The sequence below is a fragment of the Camelus dromedarius genome, chromosome 26, assembly GCF_036321535.1.
Source record: "Camelus dromedarius isolate mCamDro1 chromosome 26, mCamDro1.pat, whole genome shotgun sequence".
Lineage (NCBI taxonomy): Eukaryota > Metazoa > Chordata > Mammalia > Artiodactyla > Camelidae > Camelus > Camelus dromedarius.
In genome coordinates this window covers 20,931,737-20,955,245 of record NC_087461.1, presented here as the reverse complement: position 1 = coordinate 20,955,245, position 23,509 = coordinate 20,931,737, and the positions used below count along the sequence as shown (strand labels likewise).

Here is a 23,509-nt window from a genome sequence, read left to right as displayed (position 1 = left end):
AAGGCCAGCACTGGGCTCAGAGCAGAGACCCCGCATGTTGCCTGTGGAAACAGTCATCACCGTGACGGCCCGCGTTGTCAAGAGACATTACATGTGGCTAAAATAAAGGGGGAACAGCATGGAAACCTCTTAAAGGTATTTCCATTTAAAACGTTGCAATTTTAACTTACCAAAACTTAGAATTAAGTCCGAGGCACCAAAAAAATCATTGTGCCCTGGGTTCAGGGTGCTGAAGATTCACGAGGCTCCTAACAGACACGCTGGTGTGAGTGGCCCACATGCTCTTCTACGTGTGTCTGAAACAGGAAGGAGAGTGCCCCACCCGCCCCGCGCCCTCCCCAGTCTGCACAAAATGCACTCAGGGCAGCGCCTGCCCTGGGACTCACTCTGTCTTTATCGTCAGCCACGTCACACAGGATGTCGTCGAGGTCGAGAATCCCTCCATCCCCGTGTTCCAGCCGGTGCACCTGTATCCAGTAGTTTGGATCCTGTGAAAGGAACAGAAACGTCGAACACAGCAAGTCAGCATCAGCAGCAAAGGGCACACAACAGCCAACTGGGGTGACTTCCTGCCGCAGACAGGACCAGACCCCATCAGCAGCGACGCGCTGGGCTGAACGTGCAGGGGCCCCTCCCTGGCTGGGTCCGGCTTCCTCTCTGTAGGACGGGTCACTGGTGCTCGCACGTCCCTTTGGCTCAGACGCTGATTCACCGTTATGACAGAAACCACGGAAACCAGCACCCTCGCTGCGCACGGAACACTGACCTCTCTGAAGTGTGCAGGGGTCCCCACTGTCCAGTATGGAATCCTCAATCCTCCCAATCCAATCTACTGAGACATTCTAACAAGCAGGCAGCATATACGACACATCTGAAAACCTCACGTCCCAGCCCGTCTGAAGAAAAGAAGGCTGCCTGCCATGGTGGCGCAAAGCCATCACTACAAACACATCTAAGCACACGGACACAGAAGAGCGCTGACACGAGCACAAATGCGCTGAGTCCGTTTCTGTAAAGAGGACATATGCCCACAGACATACCCCCAAATACACCCCAAAACCGGCACCTGTTATTCCCAACGGGGAGTGGGGCTGGGGGAAGGAAGACAAAGGGACTTCATTCTAAACGTCACACACGTCTGCTTGGGTGTCTGGGTGTGCGTGCATGCTCACGTACGTGCATATGCACACATGCACACACACACTAGAACATAAAGCCAGGCCCTAAAATTGTCTGAGAGAACATAGTTGTTTTCAAGCTTCTACAACCTCTCCCATTCGTACCCAAATGAAAACACCCTGAACTGTCTTTCACCGTGAGCTCCTGAATTGTCCACAGCACAGAATTACTGATAAAAAGTTCAAGCCAAGTTTCAACACTCCATTTTCCCCACCTCATCAGCGGTGTTTGGTACAGCTCTTTCTTTAAGGGAAGGCTGGGATTGAGGAGGCAAAGGTGAAGGACAGTTAAAACACAGGATCTGGACCCTCCCCCAGATCCGCCGACTCAGACCTTCCAGGGCTGGGGCTGGGGAATCCGGACCCTTACGAAGCCTCCAAGAGAGAATCCTCCCTCATTGCTGGTGGGATGTAAACTGGTGCAGCCACTATGGCGAACTTAAAAAACTAAAAACAAGGTTACCATATAATCCAGCAATCCCACTCCTGGGCATATATCCAGAAAAAATGAAAATTCTAATTCGAAAAAACACCTGCACCCCAATGTTCACAGCAGCACTATTCACAATGGCCAGGACATGGAAGCAACCTAAATGCTGACAGATGACTGGATAAAGATCTGGTATACTTATACAATGGAATACAACTCAGCCATAAAAAATAAAATAATGCCATTTGCAGCAACATGGATGGACCTGGAGATCATCATACTAAGTGACGTAAGTCAGACAGAAAAAGACAAATATCATATAATATCACTTATATGTGGAATCTTTAAAAAAATACAAATAAACTTTATCTACAAAACAAAAATGAGACTCACACAGAAAACAAACTCATGGTTACCAAACGGGAAGGGGGCGGGGGAGGGATAAACTAGAAGTCTGGGATGAGCAGACACACACTACTGTATATAAAATAGATAAACCACAGGGTCCTACTGTGTAGCACAGGGAACTACATTCAATATCTTGTGATAGCCCATAATGGAAAAGAATAAAAAAATAGACATGTATCTGTAACTGAATCACTTGGCTGTACACCTGAAGCTAACACAACACTGTAAATCAACTATATTTTAATTAAATACATATATCCAAAAAGAAAAAAAAGAAGTGTTAACTTACAATGTACAGTTATTAAAAATGCATAAATTTTAAAATTCGTATTTTCTTGCACAGTAATGGTTAAAATATAAATACTCAATCTATTTGTTTAATCTAGTAATTCCAGGCTTTTAAACAAAAGTAAGATAATATTACTGTTAATGACAGAAGTGCCAGTACGTATAAGGGGTAAGTACTTCTATCATCCTTTCACTTGTTTATCTTCCGCATTTAAAGGTTTCTTAAACATTGGGCAAATAGATCTATAGGCCAAAAAAAAAACTCAAAAATGGAAGAAGGAATATAAATCAAAATACAGTAATGACAAACAGTAGTAATTCACATGCAAATTTACAAAAATTTAATCTCAATTAAAGGAACCCAGTTATGTCCCTGAAGTCTCTCTTCCCTGAACAGATGAGAAAACTGAGGCTCTGAGCGTAAGGTGCTGACGGGAAGTCACCACCGACAAACACTGTCAGCCAGGACGCGCCCCAGGGTTCACTGTGGCCCCTCTGGCGCCCACGGTGGTCTCAGCCAGCATCACAGGCGCCCGTCTTCTCCCAGCCTCTTCCCAACAGCGTCATTACTTATACTTTGCATAATGGGGATGTGCATAAAGTACTTATTTTAATAAAAAGGTTCTGACTACTTAAAAATCAAGTCTGACAAACCACTCACCCGAGTATTCCATGACAGTCCTAACCTCACGAACTGAAGTGATGGTTCTCCGAGCGGGAGCCCACCTGAGATCAGCCTCGCAACTGGTCAGAAACCCAGTCTCGGGGTCTATCCCGGGCCTGCCGAACCCAGATGCCTCAAGGCTAAAACGCTTTGTGTTCCTTCCACGTGTTGTTACGTGCTATGTTCTAGCTCATAAATCTATGGATTAACGCCTTCACGAACATGTCTTAACTCAAACAGACATTCGCTTCTACATCTTAAAAACAGATGTTTGACACTCCTGTGATAACCATAAAGACAAATTCCACAGACAGGGTCAGAGACAAAATCTCTCAGAGTCGCTTCACCTCTAAGCTCTCTGCAGAGAAGGACAGACAGCACGTCTCCAGACCTGAGCCCTCCCAGCACTCGCATCTCAGACAGCGGCCCTCACGCAGCCCGTGACGCTGGAAGCCGCCCGATACCCCAGGAAGGTTGTTCTACCGCTTGCCAGGAAATGTTAACAAAATGAATGAAAGGACGTCCATCTGGGAATAACTGATAACAGAACAATATTTTTTATCAGGTCCTATATTAATTCAAACATATTAAGCTTATATCCGTTATCTTCCCCCTAAAACCAACGTCTTATCTTCACTCCTGACAGCACCATCCTCCTCTGACTGAACCTAATCAATCCACAAACCTAACCTCGTTCCAGGAGATGGAGGGGGTGCAGAACGAGCCCCGTGGCACCAAAGGTAACAACCAGACAAATCCAGAAGGTGAGACTTTTAACAACACAAATGCACTGATCTCTCTTCAAAAAAAAAAAAAAAAATCCATGCTGTCTAACCTCTGGGGGCAGCGTATGAGCCCACAGCGAATCCAGCAACGGGAGAAAAACTTTACGAAAAAGCCCAGCACTGGGACAACTGAAGAATCTGTCACATGATGTGACGGAGCTGATAACCGGAAAACCCCTGGGCGGGACGGGATCCATGCACAGGAATTACATAAAACAGTGCTGTGTTTAGGCGATGTGTGAATTATTCAGGGGTTAGTCATCATATCTGCGGTTTGGTCTCAAATGGTTCTGCTCAGAAAACAATCAATGCTGTTGCTAAGGTAGATTTACGTGCACACAGACAGGAAGAAGGCCAAAGCCCCAAAACATTGAAAATCGGTCACTCTGGGTAAAGGGTTCAGCCTACCCTTCGGCAGTTTAGAAACTTTTCAAGAGAAAATGTTAAAAGTCTGTCATTTTGAAAAACTGGGGACCGTTCTGATCTAAGAGACCTGATTCATGGTAGAGGCGTCACTGAATCCTTCTTGTGGTCAAAAAAAAAAACAGAAACAAAAAACAAAAAACCCACTGTTGTAGACATCGCGGACACAGCTGGGGGAACTTCACACGGACTCAGTGTTAGATGATACTAGAAAATCACCCTTAGTTTTCCTCAGTCTGATACCAGCCTTGTGGACACGTAAGAGAATGCCCTCATTCTTAGACGATGTGGGCTGAGGTAGGCAGACACTGTCACGGCATCTGCTTTTTACTTTAAAATAGTGTGTGTGTGTGTGTGTGTGTGTGTGTGTGTGTGTGTGTGTGTGCGCGCGCGCATGCGTGCGTGCGAGCATGTGCATACGTGTGTGTGTGCATGTGCTTTAAACAGGCAAACTGGTGACAAAGCTGTAAGAGGTGGGACTCCCAGCCAGGATGGAGGTGGCTGGGGACACCTCACAGGTGAGCGGAGCCAGGCAGGAAGCTGACACCCCGAAGGCCGCAGAAGTGACCGGAGGCAGCTGGCAGGAGCCGGGGGGACGCCTCTGGGCAGGAGCTGGAACCTGGACAGAGACTTCGCCTCAGCAGAGACACAGCCCGAAGCAGAGGGTAGGGGGAGCTACTCCAGGGCCTCCTGCCGTGGGCCTCCCACCTCCCACTCCCTAAATCCAACAAGAGGTCAGCTGACACAGCTGTACTTTGAGGTTTTCAAGACAAATTGGGGAAAAGATCAATTTTAAACAACCTCAGTGACCCAGGGTTCACTAGAGGAAGGGGGCCGGCGTCTTCACATGCAGCTCCGAGTCCTGTGTATCCTGATGGGAGTGGGGGTGCCGGGAAGGAGAACCGGGTACCATGCGTCAGAATCCTTAAAACTGAACACGCCCACTAACCCAGGACTTTACCTGCGCAGTTACATGGTCATGATGTACACATTCAATCAGATGTTTCAATAAACAATAATACAGAACAAGAAACCGGCTATGTGTCCAACAATTAGGAGTTGCCTGAGTCCATCCAATCAGGGAAACATTATACAGCAACTCAAGGACTGTGCACAGAATACCACGGAGTGTCGTCTTGCCCAGAGTCGGAAGACAGTGCCAGGCAGAAGGAGCCACAGACAAGAGCCAGAACCACTGCACGCACGCGGAGGCCTCGCTACACCTGCTGGTTTTCCATAATGAACACGTATGTGCAGCTTCACAATTCTGTCCCCTTACATAACCGTGACCACGTCTCCTCCTTTCCCTTCCTCTTTCTCGTGTTCTCAGTAACGCAACCACCTTCTGACTCATCCCACTGCCTCCAGACCCCCGGCCTCTCAGCCCTGCTGCCACCTCCACCGTCAGTGAACATTCGTCTCTGTCCCGCGATGAGTCATTTCCAGTGACTCACTACCTCCCAAACGTCAGAACTCAGCACCCCGGGCCGAGCACCCACACTCCCTCCAAGCCTGCTGCCCCAGATCTCCCCAGGTCCCATCGCAGGCCCTCAGCTCTCCCGAGACCCCACGCCCAGCACAGGTGCTCAGCAGACACTGTCACCCCTGCCCACGCACCTGGACACCTCCCCCCACAGCTCAACTTCCCCCCACCTGCCGCTTCCCAGCCTCGACCCAAACCGCTGCCTCGGTGAAGCGCACTCCAGCCCCGAGGCGCTCTCCCCGACCACCTCCTTCACTTAGAAGCCCAGCTCCCTGCACACCCGCCCTGCTCTGCTCCTCTCTAGATCAGTGCCCCCCAAGGCAGGGACCCTCTCCTGCTTTTTTAGCATAAACAAAGAACAAAGCGCCCAGTTGTTGCATAAACAAGGCGTAAAACATACATAATAAAAGTCATAACCCTACGGGGCAAGGAAAACAATTGAAACCCAACTTCCTCAGACACTAGAAGCAACAGTGGCACTCTCCTCACTGCGAACAGAAAGAAACTCGGGGGCACGCAGGCCCCGTGCCCCTCACCCCCACCCAACTCCGGAACCAGCTCAGGAGACAATGCGGACGGACGGACACTCCAGACGCCGGAGACCTGCGGGGAGACCTTCAGGTGCTCCCCTCCCACGGCAGGAGCCCAAGTTCCGGCATAAACACCTTCATTGTCGCTCACAGAGCCGAGTCCCCAGCACCTCGGCCTGGAGACCCAGACAGAAGCGACCTGATGCCTGGATGGACCTGCCAACAACCGGGAGGGGGGGCCAGGCGGCAGCTCAGCTCAGCCCCCCCAGGGCCCCGCCCTCTCTGGTCTCAGGGAGGCCAGGACCACCGTGATGGGAGAAGGGATGGGGGCGGGGTGGGGGAGCCTGGGTCCCCAGAACAGGATGAGCCTATCAGCCCCGCCCTGGCACTCACATCATGGCCAGTGCCCGCCTGGCTCCCGGGCAGAGGGAGGGACCAGAGGCAGGCCACCCACCTGGTCCGACATCATCGCACCCGCAGCTGCCACTGAGGAGGGAGGCGGTGTGAGCTCAGCTTCACTCCAACGTCTAAAGCCATGGTGCTCGTGTCTGACTCTCTGCCTCTTGCAGGAGAATCAAAGAGATTTGTCAGGGGGACAAATGTGGAAGGAAAAAGGGATCAAGATAGGGCACTTTCTCTTTATCTTTTTGCTTAAAATGATTTTAAAAATGATGAAAACATACCAGCCACCAGCTGGAAACGTGACTAACTTCGCTACGAGGAGGCAGTGCTGTGCACCACGTCACCCCTCAAAGCACAGGGACCGAGGAAGAGCCTGGTTGAGATGCACCCGGCAATGCTGGGCCTGGAGCGGCAGGAAAGCAGCTCACAGCCAGTGAACAGGGCCTCGGCGCCTCGCGGCCCAGACCCGCCCTGCGGCCTCGCAGCCCCCACCCCCCGCCCGCCGTTCAGACAGCGAGGACCACACCGTTGGGCGCTCTCAAAGCTGGCTGAAATGCGGGCCGTTTTCCTGGCGTTTACAGAAGAAATAACCAACCTGAGAGGCCCTTAAGGTTCTCATCCAGCATCACCCAAAAAACAAAACAAAAAAAACAAAAATAAAAAGCCCTGCCCTCCCCTATTTACTCTCCAACCAGCAAACAAGACAGGCTGACTCAGACCCAAAGGAGTTTCTCTGACCTGGAGACAAAACCTCCCTGAGATATGATAAACTCTAAACAGCTCAGAATTCTCAACCAAACCAACAAACCTTGACCCCAAAGCAGCTCTCCACCTCCCCACAACGTGTCACTTAATCCAAACACCACCTCCCCATTTTTCTTCAAGAAAGTACCTCAAATTGCGTAAAACCCCTCAGTTCCTTACACCTGGCGATGCCAAGCATCCCCGAATCAGAAGAAACGCCCCCAAAACTAACGCAGAAGAGGCCACAGGAGACGGTGGGTTTTGGCAGAGAACTTGCACCTACCTCGGATCTCCTCTTCAGAAGCCTGGGCAAATGGCTCTGCAGCTGCCCCCTGCGGCCCCCAGGCCCACATCCAGGGCCGCCCCCATGGCGTGGGGTCCGGCTCGGAGCCCCACAGCAACACAGCATCACAAGTGTGGCCTCGGAGCACGGCCCAGACCACAGGCACCCGGGAGGCGGAGGTTCTGCCCTGTGTGTCTCTCAGGACAGCTGGTGCCAGAGGCGGGACTCCCTCCGCCTCCCAGAACCCGAACCGGACCAGGGAGGGAGCCCTGATGGTATCTTCACAGGACGTGTCCAAGGCCAGCCTCATCTTATCGCCAGGACATCTCTCTCTGGGACACACGTCAGCTTTGGGGGAGGTTTTCAGGAGGAAGGGAGTGGCAGCGACAGACAAAGGGCACAAAGGCGCCACACACCTCAAGTCCAGCCAGTCAGTCCAGGGGGTCTCCCTGCTGCGTGCCCTTCTCTGGCTTGTGTGTCCCCCTGGAAAGCGGACCCAAATTTCAATTCCTGCCACCACCCACCTCTTCACAACAGGGTCTGCAGCCCTAGTTTACCTGCTGCCCGTCTGTCTCCCCACGGCTCCTACGTTGTGAGGACGCACTGCTGTGCGGGGTGGCCATAACAAGCCATGGACCCTACCCGGTCACCCCCACCCGCGTGGGGCACCTGCTGCACAGTGGACGCTGACCACGGGCAGGGCCCCTCCCCCGGAGCCTCCAGCCCTGCTCACGCACCAGCGGGGCTCTCTCTCCAACACAGCCCCACACCCCCAGCTCACCAATGCGTGCTGCCAGGCATCGAGGCCAAGCTCAGCCTGCAACCCCTTACTAACCCGTGTGTCTCAAAGCTTGTTGGCACTTAGATTTCTCCTGAAAATCCCTTATGTGACTCAAGACCTTACCTGGGCCCATCTGTTGAACTTCAAATACATTTCAAATGGGGGAATTTGGAAGGAAGGGCGCTCCAAGGTGCTCCCTGAAACACGCCAAGCGGCCAGTGCAGGTCCCACTGTGCGGCATCTTAGTCCCTTCCACCCACGGCTGGTGCACCACCCTTACCAAGCTTCCCTGACAAGGCATCTGAAATTCAGGTCACTGTGCCTTCAGTCCATTGCTTCTGGGAAACCATGGGACACAGCACCTCAGGAAAAAAGAAAGCCACTAAGCAGCACACGCGAAGCACAAAGACAGAGCAGCCAGCAGAGACCCCACCCGTCTGGACCATCTCCCTCCGCAGCAAACCTGGAAGTGAAGTTTCCGATAAAAATCCTGCACAGAAGCAAAGAAACAACTTTGCTGCGCCGGAACCCGGGCAAAACCTCCTTACACAAGCCCGTAATTAAAACGCGAAATGCACCAGCTACCAAGAAGCACACGTGTGACTCTACGCGCCCGGGCGGGTGAGGGGCAGCAGGCAGCAGCCAGGCTGGCTGGTGAGGCTCTGAGGACGCGCGGACAGAGCAGCGGGACGAGAGCGCGGCTCTGGTGACAGCGGCTCCAAGTGGGCGCCCTGTCCACCCCACAGAAAGGGGCAGGGAGGGGACTGCGGGCGTATCCCAATACGGCGCCGAAGCCTCGAGTGTGCAAATGAGGGGGGTCATCTCTAAGGTTCATAGATGCTCACGGCCACGAAAACTCAACCCGCTCCAGGCAAAAAGGAGACAAGCATTTCCACAAACACCAGATCTGACCTTGGAAACAGCTTGAAAGACAAAGCTACGCCTCCCGAACCTCCCCCCACATGCTCTATGACACACACTCGTGTCTGCAGAAGCACAGTGCAGCGCTCCACAGGCCCACCCACCAGAGCGGCTCTCCTCACCCAGAGCCCTGGAATGGTGTCAGACCCCCCGCTCCTCGTCCCCCGAAGTCCGGGAGCAAGGACCGTCCAGACTCCCGGGGGTTCACCAGCAGGAGCCGTCGAGGACGCAGGAGACGTGCACTGGGAGGCTCCAGATGACTGAGACACTTGACACTTTGCACACGTTTACCAGCCACAGCGACACACGACCAGGCAGCGCAGGCCTTCCCGCGCGGACAGAGAGCAGCGCTCGCATCTCAGAATGAAGGGGGCAGAGCCGGTCTGTGTAAGACCCTGCCCTCCGAGACTTCAGGGTCAACGCCGCAGGGCCAGCACAGGTGCGGGAAGCTCGCTAGTAACGCCTGGTGACCGAAACTAAGCTCAGAGAACACCGAAGACAGCACCTCATGAAGGAACGTTTTGACCTCAGTCGGGGACTTCAGGACAGAGGCGGATGTGACGCGTCCTCCCTCCCGGGACCGCGGTGAGCTGAGCACAGCCTAGCTGCGCGCTCGAGGCCCCGCTGGGGCCGGGCCGAGGGGCGGCTTCCAAACCCCGAGTTGAGTCCTAGCTCCAGTGTCATCTCAAGCCTCATGTCTGCGCTCAGCAACTAGTAAAACAAGGTAACGTCGCCAACAGTGGCAGCAAATTCCACCCACAAGCTGAGATCTGACAAGCACTTCAAAAGACCCCAGAACAACTTTTCAGAATTCCAAAATTTTCAAGACTGAGTGACTGTCTTGGGGCCACGCGCTCCCCTCATCCCACCTCTGTTTGAGGTTAAATCCCATCCGGGTCAAACTCCAGCCCTCAGATTGTGCAGCGTCAAGGGTTCCTTCAAGCCTCCCCTCCGGGCACACGCGGGCTCTTCCTGTTTGTCAAAGGACCTCACGGCGGGTCAATGAGGCTCCACCAGGAAAACAGAAAACCCGTCTGACATGTGCCCCTGTGAGCGCAAGAGAAACAGCCGCTCTTCAAGGCACCTGCCAGGCTCTATGTGTGGCCAGCACAGCCCTGCCGGCCTCCCCGCCATGGAGCCACGGCCCGGGCGCAGCACCACCAAGCAGCCAACACCACACACTGGGCTGAATTAGCATAAAGTCGGCACATCCAAGTACCTGAGCTGCGACACGGGAGCCCGTGCTGAGTCTGCGACACCGTCTGGCCTACGTGTGCACTTGCTCTGGTGCAAAGCTTCTGTGTGGGCCCGTCCCCAGTCAGATGACACCCCCGCAAAAACCTGTCTCTGTTTTGGATGGACCCACAACCAAGAGGGTTGGAAGGGGGAGGGTACAGCTCAGGGGCAGAGCGCATGCTTAGCGTGCAGGAGGTCCTGGGTTCAATCCCCAGTCCCTCCATTTAAATAAATAAAAACCTAATTACCTCCTCCCAAAAAAGATTTAGTTTTTAAAAAAAAAATAAAAGGATTAGAACCAAAATTTCAGTTCATGGTGCAGAGTGTGTTAGGAAGCAGTTTCTTCACAGGCGAATCTGAAAAGCCCGTGGGTTACTGACACTCACCTGTCTTTTTTTTTCTTCTGACAGAAAGATTCCGTTTTCTACCCTGTCAAGAATTCTTGACTCACCTAAAATAAAACCCATAGATACACAAATACATACCACTGAAGTCCTACATATGTTCCAAGTCATTTAGGGAGGAGATCCATCACCATTTACATAGAATAACTTGTCCCGAAGGATGTCCGTCTCATTTAATGAGAAGTCACGCGTTCTGAACTAAAACCTGGAGGGCATCTGACACAACTGTGACCCGCCTCACACCAGGAAGGCAAAGGGCCCACCCTGCGGAGGGCGACTCGCTGCTCCTCAGTCCACACCAGACACTCCGGCACCCGCGACAAGGCTTCAGGACAGGGACGTGACACTGAAGCAGACCTGACGTGGGGCGTCTAACTCCTGAGCAACGTCCCCTCTTCCTGCACAAAGCCCAGCGGCGACCAGAAGGCAGCCCCAGAGCAGAGGGGACTGCGTTCTAAAGGCAACAGAACTCTCATCTCCAGACCACGTTTCTTTCTGTCCTGTATCTCCACAATGTCTTTGGAAAGAGTCAAACAAGTGTGGGAAGAACCAAGTGCAAAGCACGTGAAAGGAGGAAAGTGATGGAGGCCCCTGGGGACCGCAGGGCAGGGCAGCGAGGGAGCCGACCCCTCCCCCAGACCCTCACCGCCGCTGGTGCAGACACACTGGGCTGGATGGGAAGAGGGGCTGTGGGGGCCTCCCTGCGAGTGCCCGGTGTGCACGAGGGCCGGGGAGGTGACAGGCCCCACTCGCGCAGGGACAGCAGGGAGCCGGGCACTGTGGTTCCACACCCCACGTCGCAGACACTGCTGGACCGGCGTCTCCAGGAGCTGTCAGGAGCCACGCTTCTGCCACTTAGGACGAGATTAAAGAAGAAAGTGAGAGACCTAACAAGCAGGTTGATTCCGTATCTGATAGAAAAAATAAATGGGCATTTGTATCACCACCAACCTGAGTGAGATGAAAAAGATGTGTACTGAGGTTCCACCAACACCTTCAATTAAGCGTCTATTAGATTGCAAACGTATCAACTCTAATGCTAGAAAAACACTGGCTTTATTTTCCAAATGGTAATAAGTAAGGTTTCATGCGCAGCCACCCTGTTATTCACCCTTGGACTTTCCAGTGACATCACCTCCACAGAAAACAAGTTACAGTTTGTTTTGTAACAACTACCCCAGTTCCAAGAGTAAACTGGCTCAGTGCTTCTGCACAGGGTCACTGTCGACCGTGGTCACAGGACACGTCCACGGAGGGGTGAGGACTGGGAGGGACTGCTCATCAGGGGGAGCGGGGGCCTCACATGTGGGATTCAACGGGCCACCCCCGTGGTCCCCCAACCCCAACCCCGTCGGGACACAGGCTTAAGGCTTCAACCTCAAAAACGTCTAGCGTCACACTGTTTGCCTCTGCATTTGGGATGTCGCAAAGCATGTTTAAAACCTTCTTCCGAAAAAGAAGCGCCTTTACGAAGCACAGCCAAGAGCAGGGTGTGCTAGTCCAGTGCTCCCCCCGCCAAATGCATGTATGGACCGAAGGGCAGAGGGTGCCCCCACTCACACGTACCAACAAAACCTCGAGGAGAAGCCGTCAAGGACAGCTGAAGCCACACGCACACACACCAGCAAAGCCTTGTGCCCACTACGACTCTCTGCAGTGTTTCCCCCTTAAAGGAATGTGGTGCCTGACTCCCCACCTCTGATCTCTCTACTTTTTTCCACTCAGATCACTATTTCACACAATCCTTTAAAAACCAAAGTGCATCAGGTATCAGTCAGAGCAGAGGAACTGATCGCAGCTGTATCATGTCAAGAAACCACTTAAACTCCCCATCTCACAGCTTGCTCCGGCCAGGGGCTGGGGTGGGAGACCCAGCACCGCACACTGTGTGTTCCCCTAGTACACTGTGTTTCGGATACACTCCCGTCAGCATCCCGACGGCACAGCAGAGGCACCGAGGCCCGGCGGGTACGGTGACCCCGCAGGGATGCGGGAGGCTGGCTCCAGGCACAGGGCGGGGCCCGCAGCGGGGCGTCGGGACCGGGGACCTCTATGCTGGGTCCAGTCCAGCTTCCCTGACTCAGGGCAGTGGCTCTGGGACCGCCGTGGGGACCGAGAGCCGCCAGCAGAGGACACCCACAAGCAGAGGTCCCATCCCCGCGGCGGGTGTGGGAGGGAGCTCATCCCCATCGAGGCAAAGCACGTGTAGTAACTGCAGCTTTTCATCCAGAACACGGTCAGAAATCAGAAAAAACTGTGTGCTCATCAGAAAGTGAACAGGAAGTCTGTGGATGTTGCAAAATGAATCCTATACTGTTCAGAATATTTTCCTACATAGAACTTTTTAAGGAGGCAAAAAAAAAATTTTTAAAACCCAACACAGTGCGTTTGGAAGCTGCATTTGTCTCTGAGGCCACGCAATTTAAAACCTCCTCCCAGATCAGGCCCACGCTGAAACCCACACAAGTCGCCCCTGGGAACAGAGCAATGGTGATGGTTACTCTCTTCAAATCTCTAACAGGAGCAGTGTTTTTTAAGCTTACACATTTCTATATTTGCAAGTAAAATGTTTCCAAGTGTATTAGTACATTTCTAAATTTGCTTGTAAAATAACAAAACTGGATATAATAAACTGCTCTAATCCTAATGTCAATAAACCATTTAAAATAATTTGGTGACCATCACAGTAAACACAGCACACAGAGCCACAGGAAATACTAAGTGAAAACACATCTCAGCTGACCTGGACACAAACCACGAGACACTTTCGTTTCTCCCTTCACCTCTTCGCCGCGTTATCCATCCTGAGAAGCACCGGGGGTCGGAGCGAGGAGGCGCCAGGATCAGGCAGCCCTGCGGCGGGCGGGCGTCCCCCCCCACATCACACCGGGGTCCGGATGCCGTGGTTCAAGGGACGGCCGTGCGTGGAGGAAGTGCCTGGGCAAGAGCAATGCCAGCGCCGTCCATCAGGTCACCAGCCGAGGGGCTTCTGTCGTGCTGGCCCGCACAGCAGGAGCAGCGGGAGCCCTGCGCCTCGCTGGAGCCGAGTCCTGAGCCTCTCCCCCTGCCTCAATCCCCTCCTGAGAAACGTAGGTGACAAGAGTCCCCAAACACAGACTAGTTAAACAGACTAAAGGAGTCGGAATCTTTAAAGCAGTTGAAGCAGCTCACGGCATTTAGTCACTGCTCAGTTGGTTACTTACTATTATTAGGGGCAGGATCTTCCAAAAAGTCCCTTCATCAACAGCGCAGGCTGGTGCCGCACACTGGGGGCACAGTGCCTAGTGTCACTCTCCCTCAACAGGGAGACAGGGTGTACGCAGTGGTTCTCAGAACTGACTCCACCAGAAACACGTGAGGAGCGTCTTTAACCAGCTACCCACCACCCAGCCCAGGCCAGACGAGAGAAGCCAGTGCCCGCCCACCTCCCGCGATGGCCACGTGCCTGAACGACCCCCAGGAGCGGCGTCTGCGTGGCATGGGCGGACTCTCCCATTACGGTGAGCAGGCGCGTGGTTTACAAGCCCTGCTCTCGGCCACGCGGCAGCTACACGTGGTGTCTAAGCATAAATTCCCCGACTGAGATTTGGTCCCAGCTCCAAGGGTCGGTATTGATGATCAATTCGCACCTTGTGGATTTCTGCCTAAATTTAACCATCGATGGTCAACCTTCTCCAAGCCAGATGCAATGTAACTTCCTAAAGCTCTCAGCTGTAACGATTTTCATAGCCAGGAGTCTTTCGTAGCCAGGAGTCAGTGGTTTCCTGAAACAAAAGCTATTCTCCCTCAGACGCTCAGGGAAGGCCGGCACCACATCTGAACCCAGGCCCGGTGTTGGGGGGGGGGGGTGCTCCTGCTCCCAGCACCCTGGGCCCCAGCGGGCTGGCCACGTCCACACGTCCCTGCGGACTGGGAACCGGCGCTGGTCCCCGCTCAGGCAGGTGGGAGTGCCAGCCGCTTCCCTCTCCGCAGTTACCAAGGGGCAGCTGAGGTCTAAGGACCCCCACCCTTGGGGCCGCAAACACCAGCCCTCCAACTCCCACATCACACAGCATGAGGGAGGCCCACCTTCGGAGAAGCCAGGCCTGAACGCTGTGGGCAGGAGCCCCGCGCTCATGTGCCTAAGGGGACCCAGAGAACAGGCAAAGCGGGTGGAGGGAAGGCCAGCTCCAGGGGTGGGCTTGCTCCCGTCTGGGTGTCCTCGTGATCCACGTGGCAGCTTCTCGTCTGCTCAGGTGGCCGGGCCAGACAGCGGGGAGGCACTGCTGCCCAGATCACGCCCCGCACCCCGACAGGGGGGGCACGACGGCCTTCCAGGCAGTGAGTCTGAAAGCACAAAGCACTCTCACCTGGAGCTTCGGAAGACTCAAAATTGACTTAACTGAAGCAAGCCTGAGCACACCAACCAGAGCGCCGCTGTGCGTGTCCCCCTCGTCAGAAGCCAGCCAAGGTACAAGCCTGGTGTCTCATGGGCTCGGAGCCCTTCAGACTCCTTTCTGCCTCTGGTCTTCTTCTCCGTCCCTGGGCCAGCACTGTGGCCAGAATGAAACTCCTACAGTCCTGTTGTTGTTAAACACTCTCTTCTTTGAGAAGAGGGGGTTTCCTGCTGGAGGTGTGGGAAATAGCCACCCCCCCCCCACGTAGGCACAGGCCACTCCACCTGCCCCACTGACCACCTCGGGCGTGGTCACTCGGTGCCCTGGGCACAGCCTGCGGGCACCTGACATCTGACATGTCACATCCAGCGTCAGCACCGAGACAGGTTAACACCAGGCCCCTGCACGCATTCTGGGTCAAAGAGCACGTTTATTCCATCTGTGTGATTGGAGTCCAGGTCTGAGGCTTAACAGTGTGTTGTGTTCGATGGATCCGCAGGTGACAAGCACACACAGCAAAAGCCCTTCACTCTCCGTTTCCCTCAGCCTAGTTAAGAATCTACCATAATTGATAAACAGGTTTCAGGAAAAGCGCTCACATTTCAGCTCTCAAATACTGAACAAAATTATACAGCGCTTCAAACATACAGACATCCTTCAGGAAATGAGTGCATTAAACACAACAAATAAAACTTAATAGACTCTGGTAATAAGGGTCGTTTGTGAACCTTCACAGGTTTGAAAGTCACGTTCATAGCCAGCTAGTCCTAATCTTAAATACTTCCACAGACTGTGACGACACAGGGCACTTCAGAAATAAAAGGAACAGAATTCTCCTCAATCCGAAATCAGCACCTAAAAGATGAGTAACAGAAGCAGGGAACATACACACCACAGAGTGCCTCCCCGCCTGAAAGCACTCCGCGCCCCCCACCCCCCGTCCTGATGCTCCTGACCGGCTCGCAGTCACACTGCACCGCTGCCTACTTCTAAGTGCTCCTCACATGGTGTCACTGCACCGGAGCAAATGCTGTCACTGCCCAGCGGAACACAGACACTACTCCACCCACCTTTTCTTTCTCATTACCTGGAAGCAGCAATCAAAGACTCCACATTTTCAGGAGGTGCGTTAATGTTCAAAATCGTTTGTCACGTCTAGTGCAGTATTCTGAATCCTCCCATTTGGCAAAATTATCAAACTATCCTCACACGTAAACCCTTAGAAGGCTGAAAGTAGCCTACTTTTTATAAGACACAGTGCTATGAATAAAAAAAACCCTGAGAGGCTTGTAAGTATTCTACCTGTGAAATGTGCGCTAAACATCTTCAAACAGTGTGACTTGATGTAACAAAGAAGGTCTGTGACTATAAACCAATCTGATAAACGTGGGCACATAAAAATTCCACTTAATTCAAAATATACTACGGACGTTACACACAGCAAGTTAACCCCGCGCAACGAGCAACCTCCCAGAGGCGCCCGGAGGTCACCTCGCCGCGCTTCAGGCCGCCTGCCGTGCCCGCACCTGTGCTCCAGCCCTGGGGGCTGATTAAATTTAAAAGGATGGAGAAGAAGGAAAGATCCTTCTGATAAAAACCACTTCCAACATCCCCCTTGCCTCACTTGTGCAAAATCAGGGCTTTTCAATACGCATTGGAGAATTTTAATACGTCTTACAGTCTGAATCAGAAAACTAAGGAGCAGTTCATAAAGAATTTGAGTGTGAGCAGGGAGGGTATAGCTCAGTGGCTTACAGCACATGCTTAGCATGCAGGAGATCCTGGGTTCAAGCCCCAGTACCTCCATTAAAATAACTAAATAAACAACTACCTCCCCCCAAAAAGTAAAAATTAAAAATTAATTTAAAAAAAAGAATTTGAGTGTGCTTCTTAAAGTGCTCACAGAAACAGCCTCCCAAGGGCAATACCCTGACCCGAGCAGAGTGTTGCCCCCGCCCCCGCCCTCCGAGGACCTCAGAGAAACACTGCGGCTCACCTGTCAAATGTGAGCGGCTCTGGGCTGCTAACCTTTCAGCTCCCGTTAGAAACTAGACCCTCTGCACAAGTACCTGGATGGAGGCTGGAGCGCCGGCTGTCGGGAGGGAGATTCTGAGCCTGGAAAACATACTGAATTACATCAGGACACAATGAGAATTTTACATCACCCGGGTTTCCAAAAAACACAGTAAATATTTCAAAACTTCCAGCAAGATAATAAATCAACTGGTTGAAATCAGACTTTCACAGAAGTGCCTCCTCTGTCCTTTCTCACCCTGATGTGAGCTGAGCAACATATTAGCAGCATTAGTATTGAGGTAAAACTTTAGGCTGCAATTGCGATTTGTCATGATTTTAAAACTGTCAAAATCCAGCAGGAGGAAAATGCTTTTTAAAAAACCACTATCTAGGAATCAGAGAAATTCAGTTAGGTCAATATTCCTAGAAAACTAAATTGAATTTATGTTGCCAAATGGTCATATTTATTTGACAGAGTCCCTTAAAGTCGAAATTCCGAAAGAGAAGGTAATTCAACGTGTCCCAGCTATCCCAGTGTCTTTTATTCAATCTGCCTCCCTCCAGCTGCAAAACTCTAAGTCAACATGGAAAGGGATCAAGGCAACAAATTTTAGTATTTATTTCTGCAGGAAAATGCACAGTGGCTAAATTGTCATTTTATAACAGAACAGTTTGAGTTCATCCACCTGGGAGATTATCATTCTTAAAACACATACAGCTGACCATCTGTATCCACGAGTTCCCCATCCAAGGATTCATGCAACCAGATCGAAAATATTCCAGAAAAAAAACTGCCAGAAAGTTCCAAAAAGCAAAACTTGAATTTGCGACACGCCAGTAATTATTTACACAACATTTACGTTGTATTAGGTGTGGTAAGTCATCGAGAGGGTGTGTGTAGGTTATATGCAAATGCTCTCCCACTTTACACAAGAGACCTGAGCATCCATGGACTTTGGTGTCCGAGGGGGTCCTGGAATCAAGCCCCCGTGGATACCAAGGGACAACTGTATGTATGTTACATAAAAAGCCTACTGCTGAAAAATGGAATTTCCTTAGGACACATCATACTTCCATCATTTTGAGCTGCCCAAAGAATGTGAGCGAATTTGCAATTTGAGGAAGTAACCAATAAAGCAATCTTCCTCCTACAGCCTACAATTGCCTCCGGTTTCATTACTACAGCTTTGCGGTCAGTCACAGGGGAGGGGACCCCAGATCCCCTCCCACATGAAACACACCAAGAAAGTCACAGTGAACCCAGCAGCCTGCATCACTCCCACACCTCAGCCTGGACAGAGATGCTGCTTTGTTCTCAATTCAACCTATCTTTCCTTTTCTGGCCAAAACAGAAACAAAAAAGGTTTCAAGTGCACATGGAACATTCACCCAGATTCAACCCCAGGCTGAGTCACAAAACAAGTCTTGGTAAATTTCAAAGGACTGAAATACAGTGTATGTTCCCTAGCCACAGAATTAAATTATAAACCAATCTATTTGAAAATTCAAATAGAATAGAAAATTGAAATTGAATAAAAAAAATTCAGATCTATTTGAAAATTAAGGGACATACTTCTAAATAACTCAAGGGCAAATGAACTCATAAGGGAAATAAGAAAGATTTTGAACTGAATAATAAAAACTCAACATATCACAATTCATGGCTTGCAGCTAAAGCTTGATGGGCAATTTATAGCTCTAAATGTTTATATTACAAAAGAGGAAAAAGTTTAAAAACAATTATCTAAGTTTTTGTCTTAAGAAGCTTGAAAGGAGACAAGCAAATTAAACCAAAGTTAAGTAGAAAGGAAATAAACTAAGTAAGAAATCAACAAAATAGAAAATGGACAAATATGGAAAATCAACCAAACCAAAAGTTGGGTCCTAGAAAATTAATAAAACTGGTAAATCCCTGGCTACAGGAATCAAAGAAAAGGAGAAATCACACATGCTGACACCAGGAAGGCAAGAGCGACACCACCAATCAAACACATATTAAAAAGGAAATAACAGAACATTAAGAGCAACGTTATGGTGATAAATTTGACAACTTAGATAAAATGACGAATTCCTTGAAAGACACAAATTACCAAAACTGATACCAAAAGATACAGAAAATTTGAATAACCCTGTTTTTAAATATAGATCCATAATTTAAAACCTTCCCAAAAAGAAAACTCCAAGCTCAGAAAGCCTCCTTACCGAACTCTCATAAACGTCCAAGGAAGACAATGCCAACTTTACACAAACTCTTCTAAGAACTAGGAGGGAACACTTCTCAACTCATGTTGGAAGGGCAGCACCAACCTGCTACCCAAATCAGACAAAGACGTTACAATACGTGTTACCTCCGTCGCAAACACAGGCACAGAAATCCTTAACAAAATATGAGCACATCAAACCCAGAAAAATATAAAAGCAGCCGTCGGGGTATAAAGGCATATTGTCCACAACCGCAGCTCTTAAGAGCCTCTCCCTCCCCAAAATCCAAAACTGTCTTTGTTTTCCAAAGGTTAAATTAACTGGGTCTGCAACTTAATGAGTTTGCAGACTGAAAATTTTTCACCAACATTATACCGTACTACAAAGCTACAAATCTGCATAATGCAGCAGGATTATTTTTTAATAACCTGAAATCAAAATTGAATTTAGAAAACTAAGATGAAGCCAAGGGCGATATTCAAAATGCACCCCAGGAGGTCTCCAGACCCCCTCTCACCTGGCGCACACCCTTCCCGGGAGGAAATTTCTCCGTGGCTTCTCAGGGAGACTGCTGTGTGAGGCACAGTAAACCCTCGGCATCATTCTCTAACAAATCCAGCCCTGAGCTCCACAGGAATACTTCTTTCATTGTCTCCCAAGTAAATGGAAATGACTTCATGCCAAAAGCAATGGGGAGGGGCAGAAGCCCACAATCTGGTCCTGTTACACAAACCCGGATCTGTCTGTTCCCCAAACTTGAGAATTCTGCAGCCACAGACCCCCGTGGGCAGGTTTCTGTGTTACAAAGACCTCTGGACCAACCTCTGGACCTCCATGAAGGTGTACGTGAGTGGGTCACCATCACAAACCTGTCAAATAGGCTTTGAGCTATTTCTGTGAACTGTTTTCTCTGCACCTTTTTTTTTTCCTGATTCAGAAAAATGTCAAGATACAAAATTAGGACTGATCATCTTTTAAGAACTCTTCAACAAGGCAGGTCTGAGTCTGAGGCTGCATGCACAGAGAATGTATTCTCATGAGAGCCTCAGTGCCCCTAAAGATCTCCCTGAGGAGCTGTTCTCCACTGACGGCTGACACAGTCATGACCGGTACACTCACTGCTCCAGGGCCGACCAGAGCAGGTGCCAAGCAAATACCGCTTACCTCAACAGCTGTCCCCAACCTGTCTGGAAGTAACATGAAAATCCTATAGCCACATGTCCTATAAATTAAAGTTCTTCCTAAAATAATACTTTTTAGGGCATTAAAGAATATAAAACAATTATCTGTCATTAAAACCACTGAGCTTCAAGTGAAAGCAAAGACTTTGGAGGACACAGATAACCACTGAGAAAGTCAAGGCCCAAGTAACTGGAGCACAACATCCAAAACCTCCAGCCCCCAGCGGCTGGTCCATGCTCCTTCAGCATGCCAGCATGTTTTGCAAAAACCTTTTTTTTTTTTAAGCTAAACCACAGGAAAAGTAAGTACTGTAATGAATTTGCAAATATTTACAAGAGCGGAGCAAAGAAGCCAACTAAATTCAACGAGGCAAGCATAATGGGGTGTAAGCCTGAGGCTCCGTGTTCCTAGGTTCTCAGAACTGACAGGTGAAGAACAAAAGAGGAAGAATTTTTGCAAGACTAAATCTCGGTAAGAATAGGTTTTTGCAAAATTAATCACAGCTATTAATCCTTCCCTGGAAAACAGGCAGCAGGGAGGTGTCCCTGTCTCTTACAAAAGGCCCCCGTGAAAGAGCTATTAGAGGACACATTACACAGCAGCCACCACCGGGACGAGCTTCTGGAAACGTGCGACCAGGTGCCGGTGACATTAAGGGAAGCAGAGTCAGGGAGGCCAGAGGCACCCAGCGCAGCCCTCTTCTCCCCCTCAGCACAAAGGTCTGGGCAGCCTCCTCTGGAGGCTCTTGGTTTTTATCTTTAAAGTAAATAAAGTGTACATCTTATGCCTTAATGTCTGTATTTGTGTTAACAAAACACACCTGAGCCGCTGGACAAAGGGACCCCAGCAGCACTCACTCCCAGTGTCAGCGTGGGAGAGAGCCTCCCCCTTTCAGCAGCTCGCAGACGCCGACCCCTCCCTCCCTGAAGACCCCGGCCCCGCCGTCCACCGGCTCTCTGCATCTCCCTCTCCCCTGCCCTCTGGAGGAAGTCAGGTGGCACTGCAAGAAAGGAGCCAGCGGGGATCAGAGACATGAAGTGTCCCAAGAGCAGCGCAGAGGCAATCATCTCTCAGCTGCAAGCCTGAGTCTCACCAGCACAATGACTCATGTGCTTCCCTCAGACTTTATTCCAAAGTTCAAAGACAACACCATCAATCACGCGTGAAAGCCTGACTAAGCGGCCGTCACTAACCAGTGACTTCCTCATTGCACGTGGGCGTTGAACCCGACCCCAGTACTGCCACAACCAGCGGTGCTGAGCGCGCCCCTTACAATCACTCTGCAAGGGGCGCTTCCTCCTTAAGACAAAATTTAAGGAGAAAAAAATTTTTCCTTTAATACTAATTGTCTAAGATTTTCATGCAAACACATTTCCACGGTGTCACCAATAAGAAGTACAACTGCTGATGAGCATGATCAGGGTTTTTATCAGGTGTCTGTTCTGGTAAAGCAGGTTCAAGCTTAATATGAACCATGTTTCTCAAAATCCCGAATATCAACTGCAAGCCACAAAAGAGTAAATCATCCTTCTGCAAAAGTGAAATGAAAGCTGTCTTCCACTTACTTCCTGCTGACAAAATGAACCCCATAAATAGCAAAACCATCACGTATTCAGAAAAAAAAAAGTGTACAGAGTATATAAGCAAACCATGTTTTTAAAAATCATAAAGAATGAACTGCAAAATAAAACATTTCTTAATCTCATAATTTATGACATAGAAAGTTACAATTTCTCAGGTTCAAAAAAATAACTTCTCTTAAAAACTTCTGTCACAAGGCAATGCATCAGTTGTTATCCAATCCAAAAAGTAAACACAGGATATTACATCAACTAAGAACTCACAAAAGCCCCAGGACAACACATTTCTGTACCTAAAGATCAGTCAGATTCCCACCAGTGACGATTTGCTCTATCTGTGTGTAAGAAGTATGTGGGCACCTTAGAAACGAAACAGACAGAAAACGGCAATTTCAGATACTGTGTTAGAGCACCTGGCCCCCCAGGCAGGCAGGGGTACTGCAGGGAGGGATTTAGGTTGCTACCTTAACAAACAGGAAATCAATGCCAGATTAATTTAAGATTACATTCTAAGTGTTTTGTTTCATCATGTTTAAAGTATCAGATTTAAAAACAGAGAACAGTTTTGCAATTGGGGATGAGTAAGGCCTTTTTAAGCAAGACGCGTGATGTAAAACACAAAAGCCGGGAAGTTAAAATTTTCTGTAGAGTATGGTACGTATCATTTTTTAAAAGTTAAATGATAGATGGAAAATATATTTTCAACATGTATCACAAAGTCACCATTATAAGGGGCTCATAAAGAAAAAAAACCCAAAGGAAAAATAGATAAATAGTAAATTGTGAGCAAAAGATAAAAACATGTGAGATACTGAGAACTGCCAGCACTAAGGGAAGCTGAAGAAATGATCACACACCAACTTCTGACACCAAAGTGGCCCAAAGTGATGATAAGCAGACAGCACGGTGCTCGCCAGAGGCAGGGAGCATAGATTACCTTCTCAGTGCCATTTGTCAAATAGCTAATGAAACGTAAGATGTGCACTTCCTTTGCTCCAAGCAGCACATTCAGGTTCTATGGGAAAACCCCACACCAAGAACAGATCTGCAAAGACACGGGACCAGGGGTTCTCTGCAACAGAACCCTGGAAAACAGGAATCAGCACCAGCGGCACGGTGACCTGAGCTGCGCCACCGCCACACTGCGAGCTATTATGGGATGTGTGATCACGCCAGGACCCAAAATCCAGACT

General features: G+C 50.1%; 1 protein-coding gene across 16 annotated transcripts in view; it reads right to left on the bottom strand.

Annotated features, from left to right (window-relative positions):
- LOC105099564 (partitioning defective 3 homolog) overlaps positions 1-23,509 on the bottom strand; it is a 535,951-nt gene that overhangs the window by 456,329 nt on the left and 56,113 nt on the right. For all 16 annotated transcript variants that reach the window (XM_064479503.1, XM_064479507.1, XM_064479509.1 and 13 more), the window contains exon 2: positions 387-488. In XM_064479503.1, the coding sequence (XP_064335573.1) occupies positions 387-488 (102 nt within the window). The remainder of the gene's footprint in view (positions 1-386; positions 489-23,509) is intronic.